This window comes from Aythya fuligula, chromosome 6 (genome assembly GCF_009819795.1).
Source record: "Aythya fuligula isolate bAytFul2 chromosome 6, bAytFul2.pri, whole genome shotgun sequence".
In the NCBI taxonomy this organism is placed as follows: domain Eukaryota; kingdom Metazoa; phylum Chordata; class Aves; order Anseriformes; family Anatidae; genus Aythya; species Aythya fuligula.
Window position 1 is genome coordinate 36,958,557 of NC_045564.1, and position 19,064 is coordinate 36,977,620.

The 19,064-nt window shown below is 41.3% G+C and overlaps 1 protein-coding gene across 4 annotated transcripts; it reads right to left on the reverse strand.

The window, feature by feature from the left end:
* Nucleotides 1–871: 871 nt before the first annotated feature.
* On the reverse strand, nucleotides 872–19,007 carry ORC4 (origin recognition complex subunit 4). Of its 4 annotated transcripts, none has more exons than XM_032190329.1 (14): nucleotides 18,982–19,007; nucleotides 17,523–17,594; nucleotides 16,603–16,679; nucleotides 14,824–14,914; nucleotides 12,260–12,335; nucleotides 11,769–11,854; nucleotides 10,028–10,076; nucleotides 9,341–9,492; nucleotides 7,579–7,752; nucleotides 7,195–7,281; nucleotides 5,630–5,738; nucleotides 4,347–4,442; nucleotides 4,198–4,265; nucleotides 872–3,399 (listed from the first exon to the last, which is right to left on the reverse strand). In XM_032190329.1, exons 2-14 carry the CDS (start codon nucleotides 17,577–17,579, stop codon nucleotides 3,211–3,213), a joined length of 1,311 nt encoding a protein of 436 aa, XP_032046220.1. In that variant the 5' UTR covers nucleotides 17,580–17,594; nucleotides 18,982–19,007; the 3' UTR covers nucleotides 872–3,210. The 4 variants fall into 4 exon arrangements, with proteins under 4 accessions (XP_032046220.1, XP_032046222.1, XP_032046223.1 ...); XM_032190331.1 differs by lacking the exon at nucleotides 18,982–19,007 and adding an exon at nucleotides 18,592–18,613; XM_032190332.1 differs by lacking the exon at nucleotides 18,982–19,007 and adding an exon at nucleotides 18,324–18,432.
* Nucleotides 19,008–19,064: the final 57 nt, after the last annotated feature.

Genomic DNA, 19,064 nt, shown 5'->3' on the forward strand with positions numbered 1-19,064 from the left:
TCCATCCCCTGTGCTGGTCTAGTACTGCTGCTCTCACAGCACATTTGGCTTTGCTTCCAGAGCATCAGGCATGCACGTAGGGAAAGAGCCTGAGCCAGTGTTTTACAAGTATAAACAAAAGCAGGATGGGTGAAGCTGCTGCTAGTGGAACTGTTTGGCATTATTTACCAGCAGCCAGTGACCAGCATCCCTTACAGTCCCCAGCAGTGCAGCCAGTGGCTGTGAGCTCCATGGGGACACCCTGTGCACTGCCTCAGGAGGAAAACCCAGCCCCTGGGCCCCATTTTCAGCTGAGGGCTGCTGCAGTGCCTCTGCTGTGTGGGCCCCAGGGCTGACAATGGAGCCAGTGCTCAGCCTCCCCAGAAGTTGAAGCCCCCTGCCACGTTCCCTGTTGTGTTGTTGCTGGGCAAGGAGTTTTTCCATCACCCGCTGCATGGCTTTGTACTCACTGCTATGTGCCCGCAGCGTCTCAGAGCAGAGCCCGTGCCTCGTAGTTGGAGTTGTGGTGGGCTGAAACTACACCTTAGGATGGAAAGTCACCGCCTTGGACCTGCTCGTTGAGAGGGGTAAAAGTCAGCCTAGGTTCAAGTACCAACTTGTGGTGTGCTACCTAAAGCTTAATCAGAGGGTAATAAGACATTTCCTGGTCATATTAGCATTTGACAGAATCCCTAGATTACCGGTTCGCTCTTTTTTCCAGCTTCTCTTTTAAAACTCTTTTAATGTTTACTTTTACTAGGAACACTTGGTACAAAAAGCAGAAAGCTGTAACATAGGCTCATGGGCAAAACAATTCAAGTAGCATCCTTGATGGAACATCATTTACCTCAGATACTCAACCAGCAGTACTTTTTTTTTTTTTTTTTTTTTTAAACTTTTAAATGCAGTTTCAGTCCATATACTATTCGTTACCTCTCAAGATTTTGGTAAGCAATTATTTTAACTTTACTCTTTGTATTTGTCAGTGTTTTGGGCACAGGTTGTTGTACTACTGTCAAAACATACTTGCTGTTTTCCTGCAAGTACTAAAAACAAACCAACCCCTCCCCCCCCCCCTCAATAAAGTGATTGTTAAATATTGTACAAATAAAAATGTATGCTCTTTCTCCCCCGACTTCCCCAAAAAGTTAAAATAAAAAAAATGTGACTACTACGACTTGCATATGCCTTTCTTCAGGTTGTAACGCTTTGGGAGGAGAGACACCTACCTCTTTCTACATACGCGGTAATGTTTAAGCGATGTGGCAAGTTTCCTGGCAAAAAAGAAAAGAAAAAAAAGAAAAAAAAAGGAAAGCTGGTGCAGTTGAAATGCAGGCAGTGATACAGAGGCAGAATCTGCATCCTGGCTCAGGAAGGGACCTTCCCCTCTCCTGGCTCTTCCCAGCAGTGCCAGGGCAGCTTCAGGGAGAGGCTCGAGGCGCGTTTCTTACCTGCAGCCTGGCCCCACGCAGCCCCAGCAGCGTTCGCTTCCCTGCTGAGCTGCCCGGGGCACGGCCAAGCTTCTGGCCTTTAGCTTGAGCTCAAAGTCAGTCACTGCTCTCCCTTTTAAAAACATGAAACTTCATCAGCCTGGCCTTTAGAAGAGCTGTAGAAATGCTGTGCATGCTGCTCTGCTGCAAGTGGGATTTTTTTCTAGCCTGCACTATTGCTGTTGCAGTTTGTTTCTCCAGAAGTGACACTAGGCCAAAGCTGGAATTGTTCGGTTCACAGAAAAGCAACAACCTGCCTCAGCCCCAGCATATATTAGATGTGAGGTTCCACAAACATCGCTTAGAGCAAGGAGTTCTGACCCTACAAGCGAGCCTCAAGACAGCCCGTGGATGTGGCACAACAGGTTTCATCCGTAGTGCTGCATCATTAACAACCTTACCCAGCTAGACAATATTTCAGGCTACCAGGTCAGTATTTACGCTGGGCTAAGTGTCCTCCCTGCCACCACTCTCCCTGCCCTGTACCAAGCTTCTCAGGTAAGGGATTAGAGCCCCAGGACCAAAAGCCAAAGCAGAGGGAGCAGGGGAAGGGGGAGCTGCTTCCTTCCACCCCTACCTTCCCCACGAGATCTGTGAGCACCACCATGCCCATCCCTGCATCCCCCATCCTTCTTTCCGCCTCTGACCAGCTCCTAGGGCTGTTTAACAGAGAACGGAGGTTTCCAGGCACGGAAAATAACTCGTTCTTAAAAGGCAACCTGGATTACATGAAGTACACAGGGAATCTAACAGAGTTTGTGCTTGCTGAGTAAACGCTTTGCTTTCTGGATTCACGCTGTAGTTATGGTTTGCAAGTGTTCCATTCGAACAGCCTCAGGCGTCTTGTCTAAGCTACCACCTAGAGGAACTGCATCGCTGTGACTCTCCTACTACTTATTTTGCTCCTTTTCAGAGTACTGCTGTGTTGTTCAAGATGTGCAGATGATATCTTAAAAACTAATGAAACAGCAAAGAGAGCAAAATTAAAATACTCCTTCTGACTGACAAGACAGGCTTCGGAGTGACACCAGAGAGAGGTCTCCCAGGCCTGGAGAAGTCACCGAGGTTTCTTTGGCTTTTTGACAGACTGAAGCCAGGGCTGCTCAAAATGACATCACAAACTTTAAGGCAAGAATGAGCTAACTCTCTCTATATTCAGGAAAGAGAAAATCAGTCTTCCTGCATCACCCTTCCTGAAACCTAACAGCAGCATCATGAGGACATCATGAGCCAGCTGGGCAACCTGCAGAGAGGGTGGGCTGGTAGCTGAGGCTCCTTGCACAAACACAGCACTTGCCAGACGCAGGTAGCTGTGACTGGAGGTTGAACTAAGTCACGTCAGAGCTGTATTAGAGACAGATCTGCACTTCAGAACATACAGCAGGAGTCCTGCAGCTGGTTAACACCTCAAGCAGCCTTTATCATCTAAAGCATTCTCAATCTGCAATCAAGAAACCCAAAGCACAACTGCTTTGATTTCTACAAAGCAGAAGTCACGTTCAGAAGGAAAAGCTGAGCTGAGCTGAGCTACCCCAAGCATTTAGATGTTCTTCCAATTTATGGCATTACAAGGTAAGAGGATTGCGGTTCCAAAACCGACCAGCAAAGCCAAGCAGCCTTCTTCCAACCAACAATTTATTAACTCAACCACCCTACTGTGGGTAAACACCACATCTTCTGGAGTCTGCACGTAACTCCAGAAGTTCTGATGCGGCAAGGGGCCCCGTGAGTTCCCAGCAGCTCACAACCAGCTGAGCGATGACGTTGCCCACTGCTTCACGTCTGTGGGGCAGTTGGGGTACGCCTGCAAAGCGTCCATGATCTGGGTGTTGTCCAGGAGCAGTTTCATCAAGAGGTACTCTCTCTGAGTGCGCACCGATGGTTTTTCTATTGGTTTGACTAATTCCAGTTGCAGTAAGTGTTCGAATGCCTAAAAACAAAAGAAACAAATTAGGAAAAAAGGAGACAACCTCACTCCGGGCTGCACTGGCCATTTGCAGAGACCTACGAGGAGCTGTTTTAACAGAAGCCTGGGGGGTGCTGTCTTAACAGACATTAAATGCCAGCTCCATTCAACCCTCTGTCCTTTTCGACAGGCAGTAAAACATATGTGAGCTGAGCTAGAATACACTTCTCTTCTTATAGAAATAGAAATTAAAATATTTAGTTTATATAACCAAATGGGAATGACTTTGTTCCAATTAATCCAGAATGACAGCTCACTACAAGCACACAGCGTTACTTAACTTTCAGTTTAAGCACAACTGAATCATCATGAATCAGAAAGCATCAGAAAGCAGGACTGCTCAGCTCAAAAGCAGCAAGACTAGAGGCTTTGGCTGCCGAACTCCTGATCATCGAGTTAAATTCATCAGCTGAAAGTATCTGCACAACCACTTGCTGGGCTGCTACGCTGCAGCAGGATGAAATGCCACACTGGCAGTGCCCCAAACTGAAAAGCTTGAAAAACAAGAGTCCTTGCAATATTTTCTTGTAAGCAGAGTATTTACCAGACCAACAAACTTCCTACCAGCCGGGCACCGACCAGCAGAGGGCAGCGCAGCACCGAGCAACACAGCCACGGGTCACATGTGTTCTGCGAGCAGGGTTTTCTCCGTCCCGAAAGCATCCACCCCTACTTCAAGGATTGTTTACGACTGTTCTAATGCATGCTCTAGCAGAAGATACACATCTGAGTGATTTAGGAAAAACTACACGTCAGGTTTACCTTCATAACAACCGGCTTTTCGAAGTTGTACATGCAGTGCGCCTTCCTCTGGATGAACTTCTGAAATTCTGCATCGGGAACGGGAAGGAAAAGTTACTCGGGGTAACGCAAGTGACTTAGCACGTGTAAGATTCATGTATTTCTCTCACCATTGTAAACCATCTGGAAGTTAAATGGTTCTCCTTCATAAACATCATTTAAGTGTTTCATAGCTATAATTAGGCAGATTTCCAGGACAGACAAACCTAGAGGGAGAGACAAGAGCTCTAAATATCTCTTGAGCATATCAGAAGTGCAAGCAGTTCACGTGCTATTTTTAATACTCTTTTGTATGCTGTAGGCCTCACATATTTGTGGGGTTTATCTTCATAATTGTAACAAAATTCCAGAATTAAGTAAGGCTAGATACAAGCAGAACATTAGTTTTCAGATATTTGAAGCAAGAATGTTACAAAAAACATGCTGCTTCTGTCAAAATCCAAGAAATCTAAGCATAAAAACAAAATCATCACTGCAGACAAAGAAATCCTGGCAGCATCAAGACAATCGACATGCTACCATACAGCATGTGATGAAATGAGAGTCTGAAGAAGTTATTTGCTGTTGAAACCTAAAGAAGTGATGCAGGGAATTACCTCCACAGAGAGAGAATCACAGGGTCGAGCCAAACCAAAGCCTGTGAAGTCTGGGAGCAGTAAAGAAGCAGTTGGATAAAAGTTATCTTTCCCTGATCAGGGAAGCAATTTGTCCTGTAACTGTATTTGGGCTTATATCCTCATCAGCCATTTATTTCTTCTTATCATTTGTACAAGTTCCCAAATACTTATCAGAGAAAGCTTAAGCGCATTGCTCAGTGCATCTCACTTGCTGAGGTTTAAGGAAAGCCCCTCAGCCCCTCACCAAACGGTTAAGTGAAAGCAGCACCAGGGTTTTCAGGCTGCCCCAGCACACGTTCAAGCACAGGCTGTTGCAGTTCTCAAGAGGATTTATTGCCACAGCTCGCAGCCCAAGCCCAGCAGTTCCCTCACGCTACCAGTGCTGGCAGAAAGAGGTCAGCCTTTCCCCTTCCTCTGACACTCACGGGACAGAAATGCTGCCTGGGGGGTTCCCCACGCCACCAGTGCTGACTACAAACACCCTGGCTGGTGCTGAGAGCTGTTACACAGCCGTAGCAGGGCACTGGCTGAGTGCCCTGGGCAGTAATATCTGCACCAAGTATTACACAACTCAATTTCGGGTTCATTCTGCACCGTGATAGCCACACACGTCCAAATGCAAATCAGTGGGGAGCAGGCAGATGGATGTGCCCCCCAAACAGCTCATACCAAGTGGCATCGGTGCATTACGCAGTGTCCCTTCCATCTGAATTCCAGAGGCACCTGATGCTTTCCAGTCTTTAGAAACACCTGGGACAAAAAAAACTGAGCTTTACCATGTACAATATTTGCTTTGGAGTCCATTCTGTACTGCTTGCTTGCCTCCTGAAGATCTGACGCAGTGATAAGAGGGTGATGCACAGTAACGTTACTTACAGCAAGCATCTAAAAATAAAGCAGAAGACATTTTTCATTTAATTACTAATTACCAGACACACTTTCTGCTCCGAGATGGCACGCAGAACACATTTCCCCTGGAGTCACCTACTGGAAACATTAATGAATAAACCCTGCACACGCAGTAGGTTCATACCCAAACCCCTGTAAATAGCTGGTAGCTACAACTACGCTTTGCCAGGAAGGTTTTCCTGGCTGAAAACTTTAAAGCCTCCTCACTAGAGGACATAAACACTCATTAGCTTGTTTGTATTAGTTTCAGTGGATTAGCATACTCCAGGGATTGCTGTAAGAAATGACTTACAAGTACTTTACACGTACCTTTGTACACAGAGCTACTCGTGCCACTGCTAGGAAAACAGCTAAAGGCAACTCTCAGATTACAGAACAAAAGTTATCAACTCAAACATTTAATAGACAGGCTCCTGTAGTTGCCATTCGAGTCTTTAATAATCTTCAGTTCCTTGTTCAAAACTCACTTTCTGCACAAGTGTAGGTTAACGTACACAGTTAACCGACCTCCTCTGACACCACTCTTCCAAACCTATTGATTATCTACAAGCCTTTATACGTAGCAGGTGCACTGCAGTGACATCCACTTGCTCTTTAGCAGTTTAATATTAATCAGGACAGAAAAACTGGCTTTTAGTGACTACCTCCTACTTTCTGCAGGTCTGTGTCATACAAAAATGTTTATTTCATGCATGTAATTGCAATCCTCCACTGAGAACATCCAATGCTATCCACCACCAGTCGCTTCCTTTCTTCCTTTCCTTCTGGATGTCAGCGTAACAGCCTCGCAAGCAGCACGATGATTCAGACTTCCGCAGGAACAGAATGAAGTTTTAGATTATAAAGGCTAATGGGAATCTGAACAGGGAAGAAGGGGAGGGGCAAAGAAATGCCAGCTCTAGGACACGCAGCGTGGAGGGAAGTAGAGAAAAATGAAGACAGCACTTGCTGCAAGTCACTGCTCTCCCTTCTTCTAGGGAGAGTGAAATCTGTGATTCACCAGTCATTACCCAAACAGAGCTGGGAGCACCGAGCACCCTCTGGTTTACCAGGTTTGTTTATTACATTTAACTCTGCTTAAAAAGTAACTTTCAAGTCTTGCAAAGGGAATTCCAGAAGGAAAATATGTTGACAGTACTTCACCTACAATATTGTTTTATAAATTGAGACTCAGCAAAAGTTACTTTGGATAACAAAAAAATCACAATTTCAATTAAAAAGTAAATCCTCGTGAAGTATTTGCTATAAAAATTGGAAGAACTCAAATTTGTTAATAAAGCATGGCCTGATAAAGCACGCAAGAAACCAGTATTGTGAAAAGCCTGTTCATCAACAAGATGTTTCAAGTAAAGGTCTGATGACTGGATTTAAAAACTCACGTGATGTATACAGATTATTGCAATTCACAAAGAAATCACATCCAAATACATACCAACAGAAAATGAAGTGAGCGCAGATCTTTGGTGTAGTGAAAAAGGTTCTGCAGCACGTCATTCACAGTTTTATCTGCAGACAGATGCTTAAAAAGAAAAGGTACTTTTATCATCTCTGCAAATCATTTCCTATGCACATGAAAAACCAGTAGTTAGCTAACTCTCAAAAAGAGCTCAGCTGACACCACACGATACAGTTCTTTATGTCTAACCTTAACTTCTGGTCTTGTGTGACACTTACGTGCCCAGGCTTCAGTTTGGTTTACCCCATATTAATCTCAAATAGTGAAAGGAAATACTAGTCTAAAGTAAAAGCTTTACGTGTATAAAATGATGTTACTTCAGAAGCTTTACTAAAACCAAGTATGAAGAGCTTTAAATACCTGAACATTATTATTCCATTTTTGTGCAAAAGTCTCATCAGGAAAGTCAGCAGGAAGAGAAAGCTGTTCCTTGAATATTTTAATATACTGTTTAAAATCAAAGGAATTTAACACATAGATCTGTCGGTGAGAGAACCTTGATTTTACTCTCTTCTCAAAGAGCTCCAGGATATCCTTGTAAAAAAACAATAATAATATTAAAAAAAGATACATATATTGCAATCCTAGCTTCTCTAAAAACTAGAATAGAAAAACAAAGTAAAATGTGTTTTAAAGATGTGTTTTAACAGAGATCCAGCAAGACCTTTGCTAATTATTGCAATCGATGTGCCTTGAAATGCCTAACAACTAGCCGTTTACCCAAATCATGTGGTGCATACATCATACGGGATAATTAGTTGCTAGGATACCCAGCAAATTTCTCCATAGATTATGTAAATATTTCAGTTACTTAAGTCTGCGTTCAAGATGTTTCAGCCTATCAGGGCTCTCGACAAGTTGTCTGTTTAGCAGATCCGTAGGCTGGCAGCTGTCAGCTCACATGCCTTTTGTCAGACTGAAAGAATCCAGCCACCAAAAATTAAGAGCCAAGATGGATCTTCTAAGATTGTCACACAGACCTAAGCAAGCCTGCTATCAAGTTGTTGGTTGGAGGTAATAGAGAAAAGCTTATTTTTCTCAGAACAAGTTGTGATAGATTCGTACCTGATGCAAGCTGTGGGATTCAGCTATTTAGAGAAGCACAGCACTATGCCCCTACCTTCTACCGGGACAGATGCTTATGCTGTTCCTAGGAATTCTGGGCAGGCAACTAAAAAAAAGCTTTCAGAATATTAAAATCCCTCAGCAAAAAGCGTGGTAAGAGTCCACAGAGCACCAACAGTGAAACACTGAGACGCCTTTTGGTTTAGAAGTCACACAGAACGGGATGTCCAGCTGAAGAAAAACTCAGCAGCCACAGCTATCACAACCAGGACTCAGTCTCCAAAGACTCTACCTTAATTAGATTCAAAAGCAGAGCAACACCAACTTCTAAATTAGAGGTGATGAGGATACCAGACTCGGACAGTAATGAAGCAAAAAGACAAGGCTGTCATTTATTACATCAACTATTAACTATTCTATTAACTTCTAACAATTTGCTCAGCTAAGTATCACCCAAACAACCTCAGACTGAGGCTTTGATGGAAGCCTAGACCATCTTTAAGGTCCCTTCCAACCCAAACCATTCTGTGACAGAATTATTATTGCTTTTACCACAACCCAGCCCTTTGCAACCAGAACAGTTTGAGAAAAACAGTGCATTTTTTTTTAATTATTTTAATAACATATCAGCCACTACAGTGTCAGAAAGTAATAATTTCATAGTATACACATCTGTCCAGTTCCATATGATGTTATTGTAGTGGTCACAAGTTTAATATGAATTTTAAATTAATCTTAAACATACTAATGTTACAGCAAAAGTACCCTACTAAAGTGTAGGCTTAAAAAAAAAATAAAAAAAAAAAATCAATCAATCCCTTGTCCTCAGAGCAGTGATTTAAATACAAGCCTATTCTCACCAACTGGAGGTTTTGCAATTTTTTGGTCATCCATTTGCCCTCTTTCTTTTTTTTTTTTTTTTTTATTTATTTTTAAATTCAAAAGTCAGACCAATAGGTAATTGAGAAAAGTTTACCAAGAAACTAAGTCTCAGGAGCAGAAGAGAGAAGACACTTCAACTAAGGAAGCTGAAAACCATGGGATTGCAATTTCTTACCCGTCTACATGTGAGTCCAATAACTGTTACTGGAGTCTGTGCTGACTGGGATATATCAAACAGGTTATACAGCAGCGTCTGATTCTTGTGATGAACAAACAAGTCAAATTCATCCAGTATAAACAAGACTGGACAACTGCTGGTTCTGTTTCCTGAGACAGCAAGTTAGAAAATGAGTATGGTAACATCATCATTTCTACAGCCTTCACAACTTCTGCCTTTAACAATTTACAGGTCTTCTTTTAGCTCCCTCACTAGGCCATCCTTTCACGTAGACACTGCAGATATGTATGCCCTTTCACACTTGTATTGCTACAACAGTAAAAAGAAAAATACATGGAAACTGGTTAAGGTTTGTCCTGGTAAACCAGGCATCATTTCCAGTTGCAAGGAGATTTATTTCTGTGGCTATTTTTTAGGAACACTATTTTTAATAGCTTCAGTCAGAATAAAAGAATCTGTCCTTCACAGCTGACCATCGTATGTAAATGTTATGGCATCAGCTGAGTTAGGTCTATACTAGCTTAGCATTACACATTTTTTCCATTATTTCACAACCATAGCATTCTTGGGCAAGACTTCCTTACACCACTTGTAGAAGCAGATGAAGAAACATCTGTATTCTAGCTTCTCAGTCAAGTGATGAACAGAAACATGCAGTTTCAGAACAGAGATAGTCGTGCTTACCTTTCCTTAAAGCTTCAAGGAGGAACGCAAGATTTTCAGCAAAACTGCCCTATACAAGGAAAAAAGATTCACAGCATTTTTTCAGTGTCATTCTCAGAATCTGACATCAAGTTCAGACATGAACTGAAGCTCATCTCCTTCTGACATCCTCCTTTCAAAACCAGGACATATACAAAATTTACAATGTTACTTCATATTGTATAATCACAAATGCTTCAAAGCAAATGAAGAAAACCGATTGGTGGCTCTACTTTGATCCATGTTTTTCAGCCTGTAAATCCCAAACTATTCATGCCCTCAGGCATAAATTAGTGATCAAAAGAATGTTTTATTAAGCTAAGTTTACAGGTAGCTTTATCTTTTCCTTAAATAGCTACTGCATTCCAAATTTCCCCTTTACACACAGGCAACAACGACCACATAATGGGTTCCATTAAGAATAAGGATGCGGGTTATTAATTTGCAACCTTATGAGATGGAAGCATCACATTCACGAGGAAACTGACTTGCTAGGACCATCCTGCTTTATTTACACACTCATTGACACGCTTTGTGGCATACGAGTTACAAGATGAGAAGTTATTATAACCAAAGACCACAAACCCTTCTGAAGAAGGCAGAAGAACCAATTTACTCTCTGATAGTGAACTGCAGAAGCTAAGAAAGAAAAAGTTTCTATGGACAGAAGCAAGGGCATTCCTGCAAGTCAGGATGTTTGAAACAGAACGGATTAGACAGCTAAGGGTTTAAAGTAATACTCCAAACTAAGTTAAAGGGGAAAAAAAAGTACTTTCAAACGTTCTTCTAGTTCTCTGATGAAAAGAGAAGGCTTTCAAACAGCTACGCTGACACTAAATACTTGCCATTTCATTTTATTTCTGCAGTTATATTTGGGAAAATTTTAGCTCAGCGCCAAAAACAGTTGTCCATTTTCTGTATCTAAAAATCATCTGGGATAACTAGAAAAGCAAAGATAATAAAGCCTACTAACTACAATCGACAGGTCATCTTGTACTCCCCACTGCCTTTAGCCTCATTCTCTGGAGCACTTCAGCTGTTCTCCTTATTACTTCAGCACTAGTTTAACCAGGTTTCTTATCTTTGGGAAAAAGTCAATAGAATGAAACATTTTAAAAGAAATTCTATGCAGAATGAGAACTCTAAGATGACAGCAATCTGGATAGATATCCCTATGAAATAGAAAAGCTTTCAAATATACTAAAGATACTCCTTTTTTGGCCAGTTAATTTGCCTACTCTTTTGCCTTGAGATGTTATAAAACAGATGTTTCCAAAATACTCTAATCCTCTGAACACAGTCTCCATGGAACGCTTAATATGTTTCATTCAGAGGCTGCAAGTAAGTTTTAAGGGAGCCTTTACATTCCTTCATTTATTTAAATTGAAATTAATGGTTTTTGAAAAACTATTCATTAATACTGCTCAACTAGCAAACTAGCAACATCCAACACCTGTGCAGAACACGCTTTTTGCCTTGAAGTGCTTGTAACCCAGGGTCATTACAGGCAAAGACTCCTTCAGCACACCACGGCCATCAATTAGTATTTATATTAAAAAGACAGAGCTTTGGGAAGATTGAGCCAGCCCACTCGTTATTGAGAGTTATTGAATAAACTGTCAGTGCCTACTCAGTCTCAACAAGCTGCATCCTCTACCTCTGGTTTTCTAGGCAAGGATTTTACAGGCAGATAAGCAAAGAGCACAATGAAGTCGATACTTACAAAAACTTTATCCCCAACCACATTTTCCAGGCGCAGCTGCCTGGTGATCTCCTTCAGGGCCACTTTATCATTAGTCTGCAAAAGCCCTGAAAGAAAACGATTTTTCATGAAGAGCTGGCAGTTCTCCCTCACTCCAAGCAGCCGCTTCTACTGCCACTAGAAGCTCACCCAGAAGCTGCTCTCAGTTTCAAGCCTGACCAAGCTAGGCCCTTTTAACAATTAAGGCTAAACAAGTAATGTCTAAAGAAGACACATAATATAAAGTTACTTCAAACAATTCGTTCACAACTGAACTGACCTTCAACATTTTGAGAAAAAGCCACCGAAAGCACACAAGTTGTCTTTCTATAGATACAAAGTAAGACATTTAGGAGCTCACAGATGAGCGTGTCCATATTTGAGGCTAGATTGTACCTGCTGAAACCAAAACCTTGTAAGTGCATGCCATACACAGCAACTGCACGTAATCAGAGCAGGACTGTGCTACTTGCCATTCAGACGAACTTCCAATAGGTTCTCTTTAACTTGTTTGATTTCCATGAGGTCTTTCAAGACATGATTTAGTAACTAGGAAAAGAGAAACAGAATTACTTTACGACGAGATTAATGGATTAACAATTTTAAAAAGCTATCAGCTGGTATTATCAGATAGGAAGCAGTACACACTGTTGAGTTAGGTACCAAAAGCTTGAGTATTTTCAAAAGTATTAAAGTGACATTACTACCACGACTGTAGCAATATTTGTTCGTTCTGCTGAATTCTTAATGAAACGAATACCTCCAGTATTTTAGTCTCTATACTTTCAGATCAATGCTATCGAGCTTTTGCTTCAACCAAACAAATCTTTAAGAGTCCAATATGCACCAGAATTCGTCTTCCGAGTTAGTGCAGTATTCAGGTTCATTAGATGCTCTAGAACAAAAATCCCTGCTTTGAATATTTAAAGACCCTGTGCTTATTCTTTTTATCTTCAGAAGCACGAGACAAAAATTAAGTTGTATACGTTCACATCAACTACTGCTTATAAAACTTAGGGGTCCCAAATTCACAGTCCATCAGTGCCAAGTCTTTCAGAGCACGTTTGGTAAAAAGTCACGAGGGGTTACATTAAAACATATTTAAGTAGATGAAATCAGCTTTTTGTTCACTCCCTGCAGGTCCTTCCTACCTATGCGTATGTATAAATATATACAGGTATTTATACACAGCTTTCTTGTCTCCAGCAGTGTTTCTTTGAGAACTAACACCTCTGATGATGTAGAATAAGTTCTTTATATGGACATCTCTTATTTTCTTAATAAGAGAATAATTGTTTCTCATTTACTGTTGTTCTGGCAGGAAGGTTCACAAATTTTTGTCTTCCCTGTCCTTATATAAAAGGTTTAGAAGCAAGGTTTGAATCCTTAATGGAAAAGAATAGTGTGCGTTTTGGAAACTAGGGGCAGGGAGGTATGGGGAATGACATTTGGCAGATCAGTTTGGGTTTGTTTTTTGTTTTTTAAAGCTTTCACCTTTACTTCAATTTACCCACAGTATAAAGCTCATCTATCTTTTTCTATTGCTGTTGTATTGAAGCAGATACGGTTAACTGACTCCTACTACAGGTACCAATAGTGTATGAACACTGGAACAAAAAAAGGCTTATTCCCTCGGTTTGTCAAGTTTATGTCCCGTAAGTAGATGTCATCCCTTCTGGCTAGTATTTCAGAACAATTACAATTCTACTCTCAAAGGCCACATTGCATACACATGAAAATCCAAGAAATATTTTCTGCACAGTGAGAGCGCTTGTCGTTTAACTAATGAATTTGTAAGTCTAAGAAAAGAAAGATCAGCTCCAGTTCAACACAACTAAACCGTCTGTAGGTGGAAGAATCTTTATTTGATATTGTTTTTTCATCCCTTTTTTCTCCTCCTTCATAGCATTTTTGGCAATTATCCTTCTGAAGTGCCACGGGTAATAGAAGGTAACAACACAGACCGCTTTTGAAATACAAAATAAGGAAGCCATCAACAAATCGGTAGAATGATTTCAAGTTTCAGCTGTATCACAGGTACATTTACAATCTATAAATTCATTCCTGTTTAACTGCATTTGAAACATTGAAGGCCACTCGCTCTCGCACTTGGGAAGACTTCCAAAGTCCCTCTCAAATACTTTCTTTGGTAACAACCAACCTATTTAGCAATTGCATACTCAGGTAAATGTAAAAAATTTATACCTTTACATAATATATAACACTTAGATAAGGAGGCATGTGAATTGATCTCATCTAAAGTCCCCTTAAAATATAAAACCCATACTTACTATAAACAAACTACCACTCCCATAGAATATTTCATCTCCTTGTAACTCAGATAGCAATGGTCTCTGACACATTTCAAAGGGGATTAAGATATATTCTCTACATATTAACAGCTATGTAGAAATTGACCCTCCAGTCTACTCTGTTTTTTGGATGCCTTTTCAGTCATCTTAACAGAGGTCCGATAGCAATAGGGGGTGAACGTTTAAAGGACTTCTCAAACAAAACCTGGTTGTAAACAAAAATGAACTCTTTTGTGGCAAGAACCATGGCATAAGCGTAAAAGGAAAAATGCTGAAAGAAGACAGAACCTATGATGTTGGCAGATTACAACCCAAGAAACACAACTTGTTCTGATAAAATAATTTACATTTTTCGAGTTTGGGGCACCTGTAGTTACGTCATCAGACTTGGTAAAGACATGCGAAGGATTCCAAAACCACGCATACTTCTACAAGTCCCTGCAAGGATGGACAGGCCCGTGTTTTTGTCAGCTGCACATGAAGTTATTCATTTTACAAAATTACTGTGTTTGGAAGTTTCAGATTTCTCCTTACTGTAATTCAACAGAATTACCTCGTAAGAAATCCTAGAACACTTTCATGTGATGTGCAAACAACTAGCAATTCCCTCCTTAAAAGCAGGCAAAGAGATGAAAAATCAGCTCCAAAAGCTCTCATGACTTCAGTGGGGTCATCTACCTCATGCTTTATTTGACTTTGTATAAACTTTTAAATGGTGTTTATACCGCAGTCTTTCCTGATCCACGGGGTCCAATAATGAGGGCAGAATTACTTTCTCCATGAATTGTAGTTCGCTTCAACAGTTCCAGCAGATGCCTGTGATGAAAACAATATTAGGTTAAACTTCAAACCAGGCAACATTCACTGAAACGATGGAAAAACCCAAGAATTGTTACCACATAAAGAGAAAACTCCATACATTTCACCTTGTTTGCATCCAAGGCATGCAAAATGCAATATACTGAAGTACAAAAGGCTGAGGGATTAAACCTCTTAAAATATTTTTAAATATTAAAATATGCAGGATACAGGAGTATCACTGATTCATAAAGTTCTACAATTTACCACCATAAAAGAACAAACTTTAAAAATAATTTCTTCAAAACATAATATCATTGTATGTGATACCACAAGAGGTTATGAAGAAGGAAGACTGACCAATATATACCAGGAAAACCTTGACACCAGTAAAAAAAAAAAAAAAAAAAAAAATAGTCTAGTAGAACACATTGACAATATTGATCAAACTGATTATGTGCTCTATCTAGTCATTCACGGCTTGTGAATGATAAGAGCAATGCTGATCTTCAAGTTCTTATTCTATTACTACCCAAAGGAACAAAGCAAAGCCTAAACTGTCTTCAGACAGATTAATCACCTAATGCCACATGGAAAGTGCTCAAAAGCTGCCGGTACTTCCAATTCACAAACATTTACAGATGCGTGCATTTAACAAGCTTTCTCTTTAGTGTGAACATTCACGTGACACAGCTGCTTCTAAAGGAGTCATCATGGGACAGCTGTAAATTATGTGTCCATTTTTGTCCACTATTTGAGAGCTAACTACGGCAAAGAGCCCTGATAACATCTTAGGTAAGAAAAGCTAGAGACTGGGAAGTTTGTTGGATATTCTTTCCAGCATAATCCATCAGCAGTGGCATATTAGGAGTCTGTAAACAGATCATTTTCAGAACCCTAATTTAATATAAAGGTTTGGTCTGTAGCACACTAACACCACAGTAATACACGTTCCCAAAACATTAAACCCATCTGTGTGATATCTGCATGTGTATTACACTGCACTACTTTACTAACCCAAAATGTTGTTATTCTTCCCATGGAAGGAAAGGAAACTACTGCACAAGTTCAACTTCTATAAACTACTTCTAAAAAAAACGATATGATTCATGGCTAAAACAAGCTCTTTAGGTACTTCTTTGTTATTCACAGACTTTGACCTTGTAAGTGCAGAAGGATTAGTAATAACGTGGAGTTATTGTAGCAATCTCTTCTCCTCTCTCTCAGTCTCTTCTCCCTAACTTTAACCTTTACATCTGGACCCTGAGAAGTCAATTTGATTCTAACATTGGTCTCCACTTCAAGAAACATGATGCTGGCATCCAAGGTTTAAGGCCAACTTTTAATGCTGCTTTTCCATACATGAGGGAATTTGAAATAACAATACAGATTCACAACAAGAGAATTTAACTTTTTGCTTGGTCAGATCATCAAACGCTGTCTTAAATATACCCTAAAATGGTATTTCAGGCTCAAAAACGTATTTCAGGAATTACAGAATTTGAACAAAGGACAGCATAGACTGACAAAAGAGCAAGTAACAGTTGTGTAAAATATACTAGAGCTTAAGAGAAACAATGCTTGGAAGGATGGCCCTGCAAGTCATCTAAGCCTGTATAATTTAGAAAAACAGGGGTAGCAGACTAACTGGTTATTTTTATTCCTGTGGCTAAAATAGAAGTTATTCGTTGAATCTGCTCACTCACCTGTGCTGATGTTCAATCCCAAACAGTTTTCCAGTAGCGTAATGGTAACAAAACCTTTCACGTAACACTTTTTGCACCTATGGATATAACACAAGGCTCAAAACCAATGCTTGGTGTTTCACATCCCAGAACATACCAGTAACATAATTACTGCAGTAAAATAACAGCAAAATATGCACACAGCTGTTCTACGTGCAAACTTCAGCTGTTTTCAACAGCACAAGGCCTTGAAAGTATGAATAACATTGTCAGAAGCAGAACTTTTAACAGACTCCATAGCAGAGAAGAGAAAATTCAGTCCAGAGCAGCAGTGTGAGCCTTTGGTCCCTTCTGTTACAATTCCTTTCCTTCACCCCCAAAGGGACATTAAGCCAGTCTCTAAAATTAGGTCAGCACTACACCTAATTCATAGGTGCAAGAAAACGTGTACCAGCAGACTTCAGAATCCCTGAGTATTTCTTCTTACCGCTTGCTAGCAGGCTTTTGGTATCTTGGGAACATGGTTCCTTCTGACACCCAGCCAACTTTTAACTCAAGATGGAACGATCACTGTCAGCTTCAGGTGGTTGGCTGAAAAATAACCATGCAGATATACTCCCCAGCAAGTCTAAATAGTGGATAAAAGAAAGCTAAAAGTCTGTTTTGCACTTAATTCCACTTTATGAAAGGAAGTCTTTGATTTACACATGAGCGGTGTTTTTCCACATCATTTTTCATTTATCTTTTCTTGTGCTAAAGCCCTAATGACTTAATTACTAGACTTATTTTTGTTTAATGAGCGATTCAATCAGTCAGCACAGTCCATCCACAAGTGGAAGAGTTCTTCTACAGAGGACTAGTAAAAACCTACAGAATTACACAGATAGCAGAGGATGGGAAGATTTCATACTCTAAAACCAGCTAATAGTGATGTTACTAACCTGTGAAATGCATTCTGCATTTGCAGTGATGCTCTCCTTGGACTTACGTTTACTCATTGTAGAAGTTTTCACCTTTACATAAGAAAACAGAACTATAATTATTTGGCAAACAAATTAGTTTAGCATACATTACTCGGAAACAACACAAACTGAATTTAATAACACACATACACAGGGCAACCACTCATTTGTGAGAACTCTGTATATAACATCTGAACAGATATAGATGTAGTAGCTCATCTTGTGGAAAAATAAATGCATTTCTAATTAATTTCTGTTTGGAAGTTGTATACAAACATAGATTTGCTTCAGGATGCTTCTCAACACAAGGCAAGCGGCACTTCAAGTAATTGATGCAATACCAAGCAGACTTCCAAGCTTTTCTAGCAAGTTCTTAAGATAAAGTCGAGGACAACAGCCAACTGCCTGCGAACACTGAGCCAAGCTCTGCAAAGACAGCATGGCCATGCGCAAGCTGATCTTGTGCAGCACCAGGAGTGGCACAGCTCGTGCACTGAGGCTCACTCTGTAGCGTTCCCATCTCTTTGGGCAGGAGCTGATCTCAGATTATTGTGCACAATCAGCTCCATACTCCTCGGTAAGGTGCACTAACACACGTTTACCTTCTCCTCTGACTGTCACAAGCAGTATATTCATCTCAACAATATTTAGGACAGTTTAAAATAATAAATATATGCTGCTGGAGCAGGCTATAGGAATGTTGTAACATGCTTCTAAAAGAACGACTGGCTGCCCATCCTTCCACCTGTACAGCTACTGTGGTGTGGTTCCAATCATCACCTGGGGAAGCACAAAGGGAACAACCAGCACTGTGCCTCCAGATGCACAAAGAAGAGTCCAGAAGGGAAACTTCTGCAGCACTTCAGCCTGGGGCACCTTTCGTTCAGGCTCAGGCCCTCAGCGAGAGCCCAGCCACCAGCCCTCAGCAGCCTGAGGGGGCTCAGCCCCTTCACAGCGTCTGGATGCACCAAAGCTGGACTCAACACGCCCAGCGGCTGAATGTGCTATTATATGGGTAATGGAAGAAATCTTCATTACCGGCACATACCTGATTATAATAAAAAATGAAGAAAAAAAAAAAAAAAAAAAAAAAACAGAAGAAAGGGTTTTCCTGAGGGCTCTTCCAGTCACTTTCCAAAGCAGCAGCGTGGGACGGGGCAGCCCTCAGGAGCAGCACCGTGCCAGCAGGGCCCCGCTCCCGTCGCGTGAGGCACCGGACCGGTAACGGGCAAATAACGGTCGGGCAACGGACCCACCACAGCCCCTGCCGCCTTCTAGCGCCTTACCCCGCTCCTATAGCACGCCCCAACCCCAAAAACCACCTCCCCGTGCCCACACCCTCCCCCACAACCCACCCCAACCCCCAAAACCCCTTAAAAATCCCCCAAAACCCCTTAAACCTCCCCTCAATCCCCCCCTCTCCCTCCCCACCCCTCACCTGAGGCGCCGCCACCTCCCCCTCCTCCCATCACCCCCCGCGCGCCCTCCCCCTCCCACCCCTCCCTCCCTCCCCTCCCGTCA

Excerpts from the sequence above, each read along its gene's own strand:
- ORC4 (XM_032190329.1), bottom strand. The coding sequence starts at position 17,579 with ATGAGTAAACGTAAGTCCAAGGAGAGCATCACTGCAAATGCAGAATGC. Across the intron at positions 14,915-16,602 it reads GGGATTGAACATCAGCACAG|GCATCTGCTGGAACTGTTGA; the intron begins GTGAGTGAGCAG and ends TTTTCATCACAG. Across the intron at positions 10,077-11,768 it reads TGGTTGGGGATAAAGTTTTT|GGCAGTTTTGCTGAAAATCT; the intron begins GTAAGTATCGAC and ends TTCCTTGTATAG.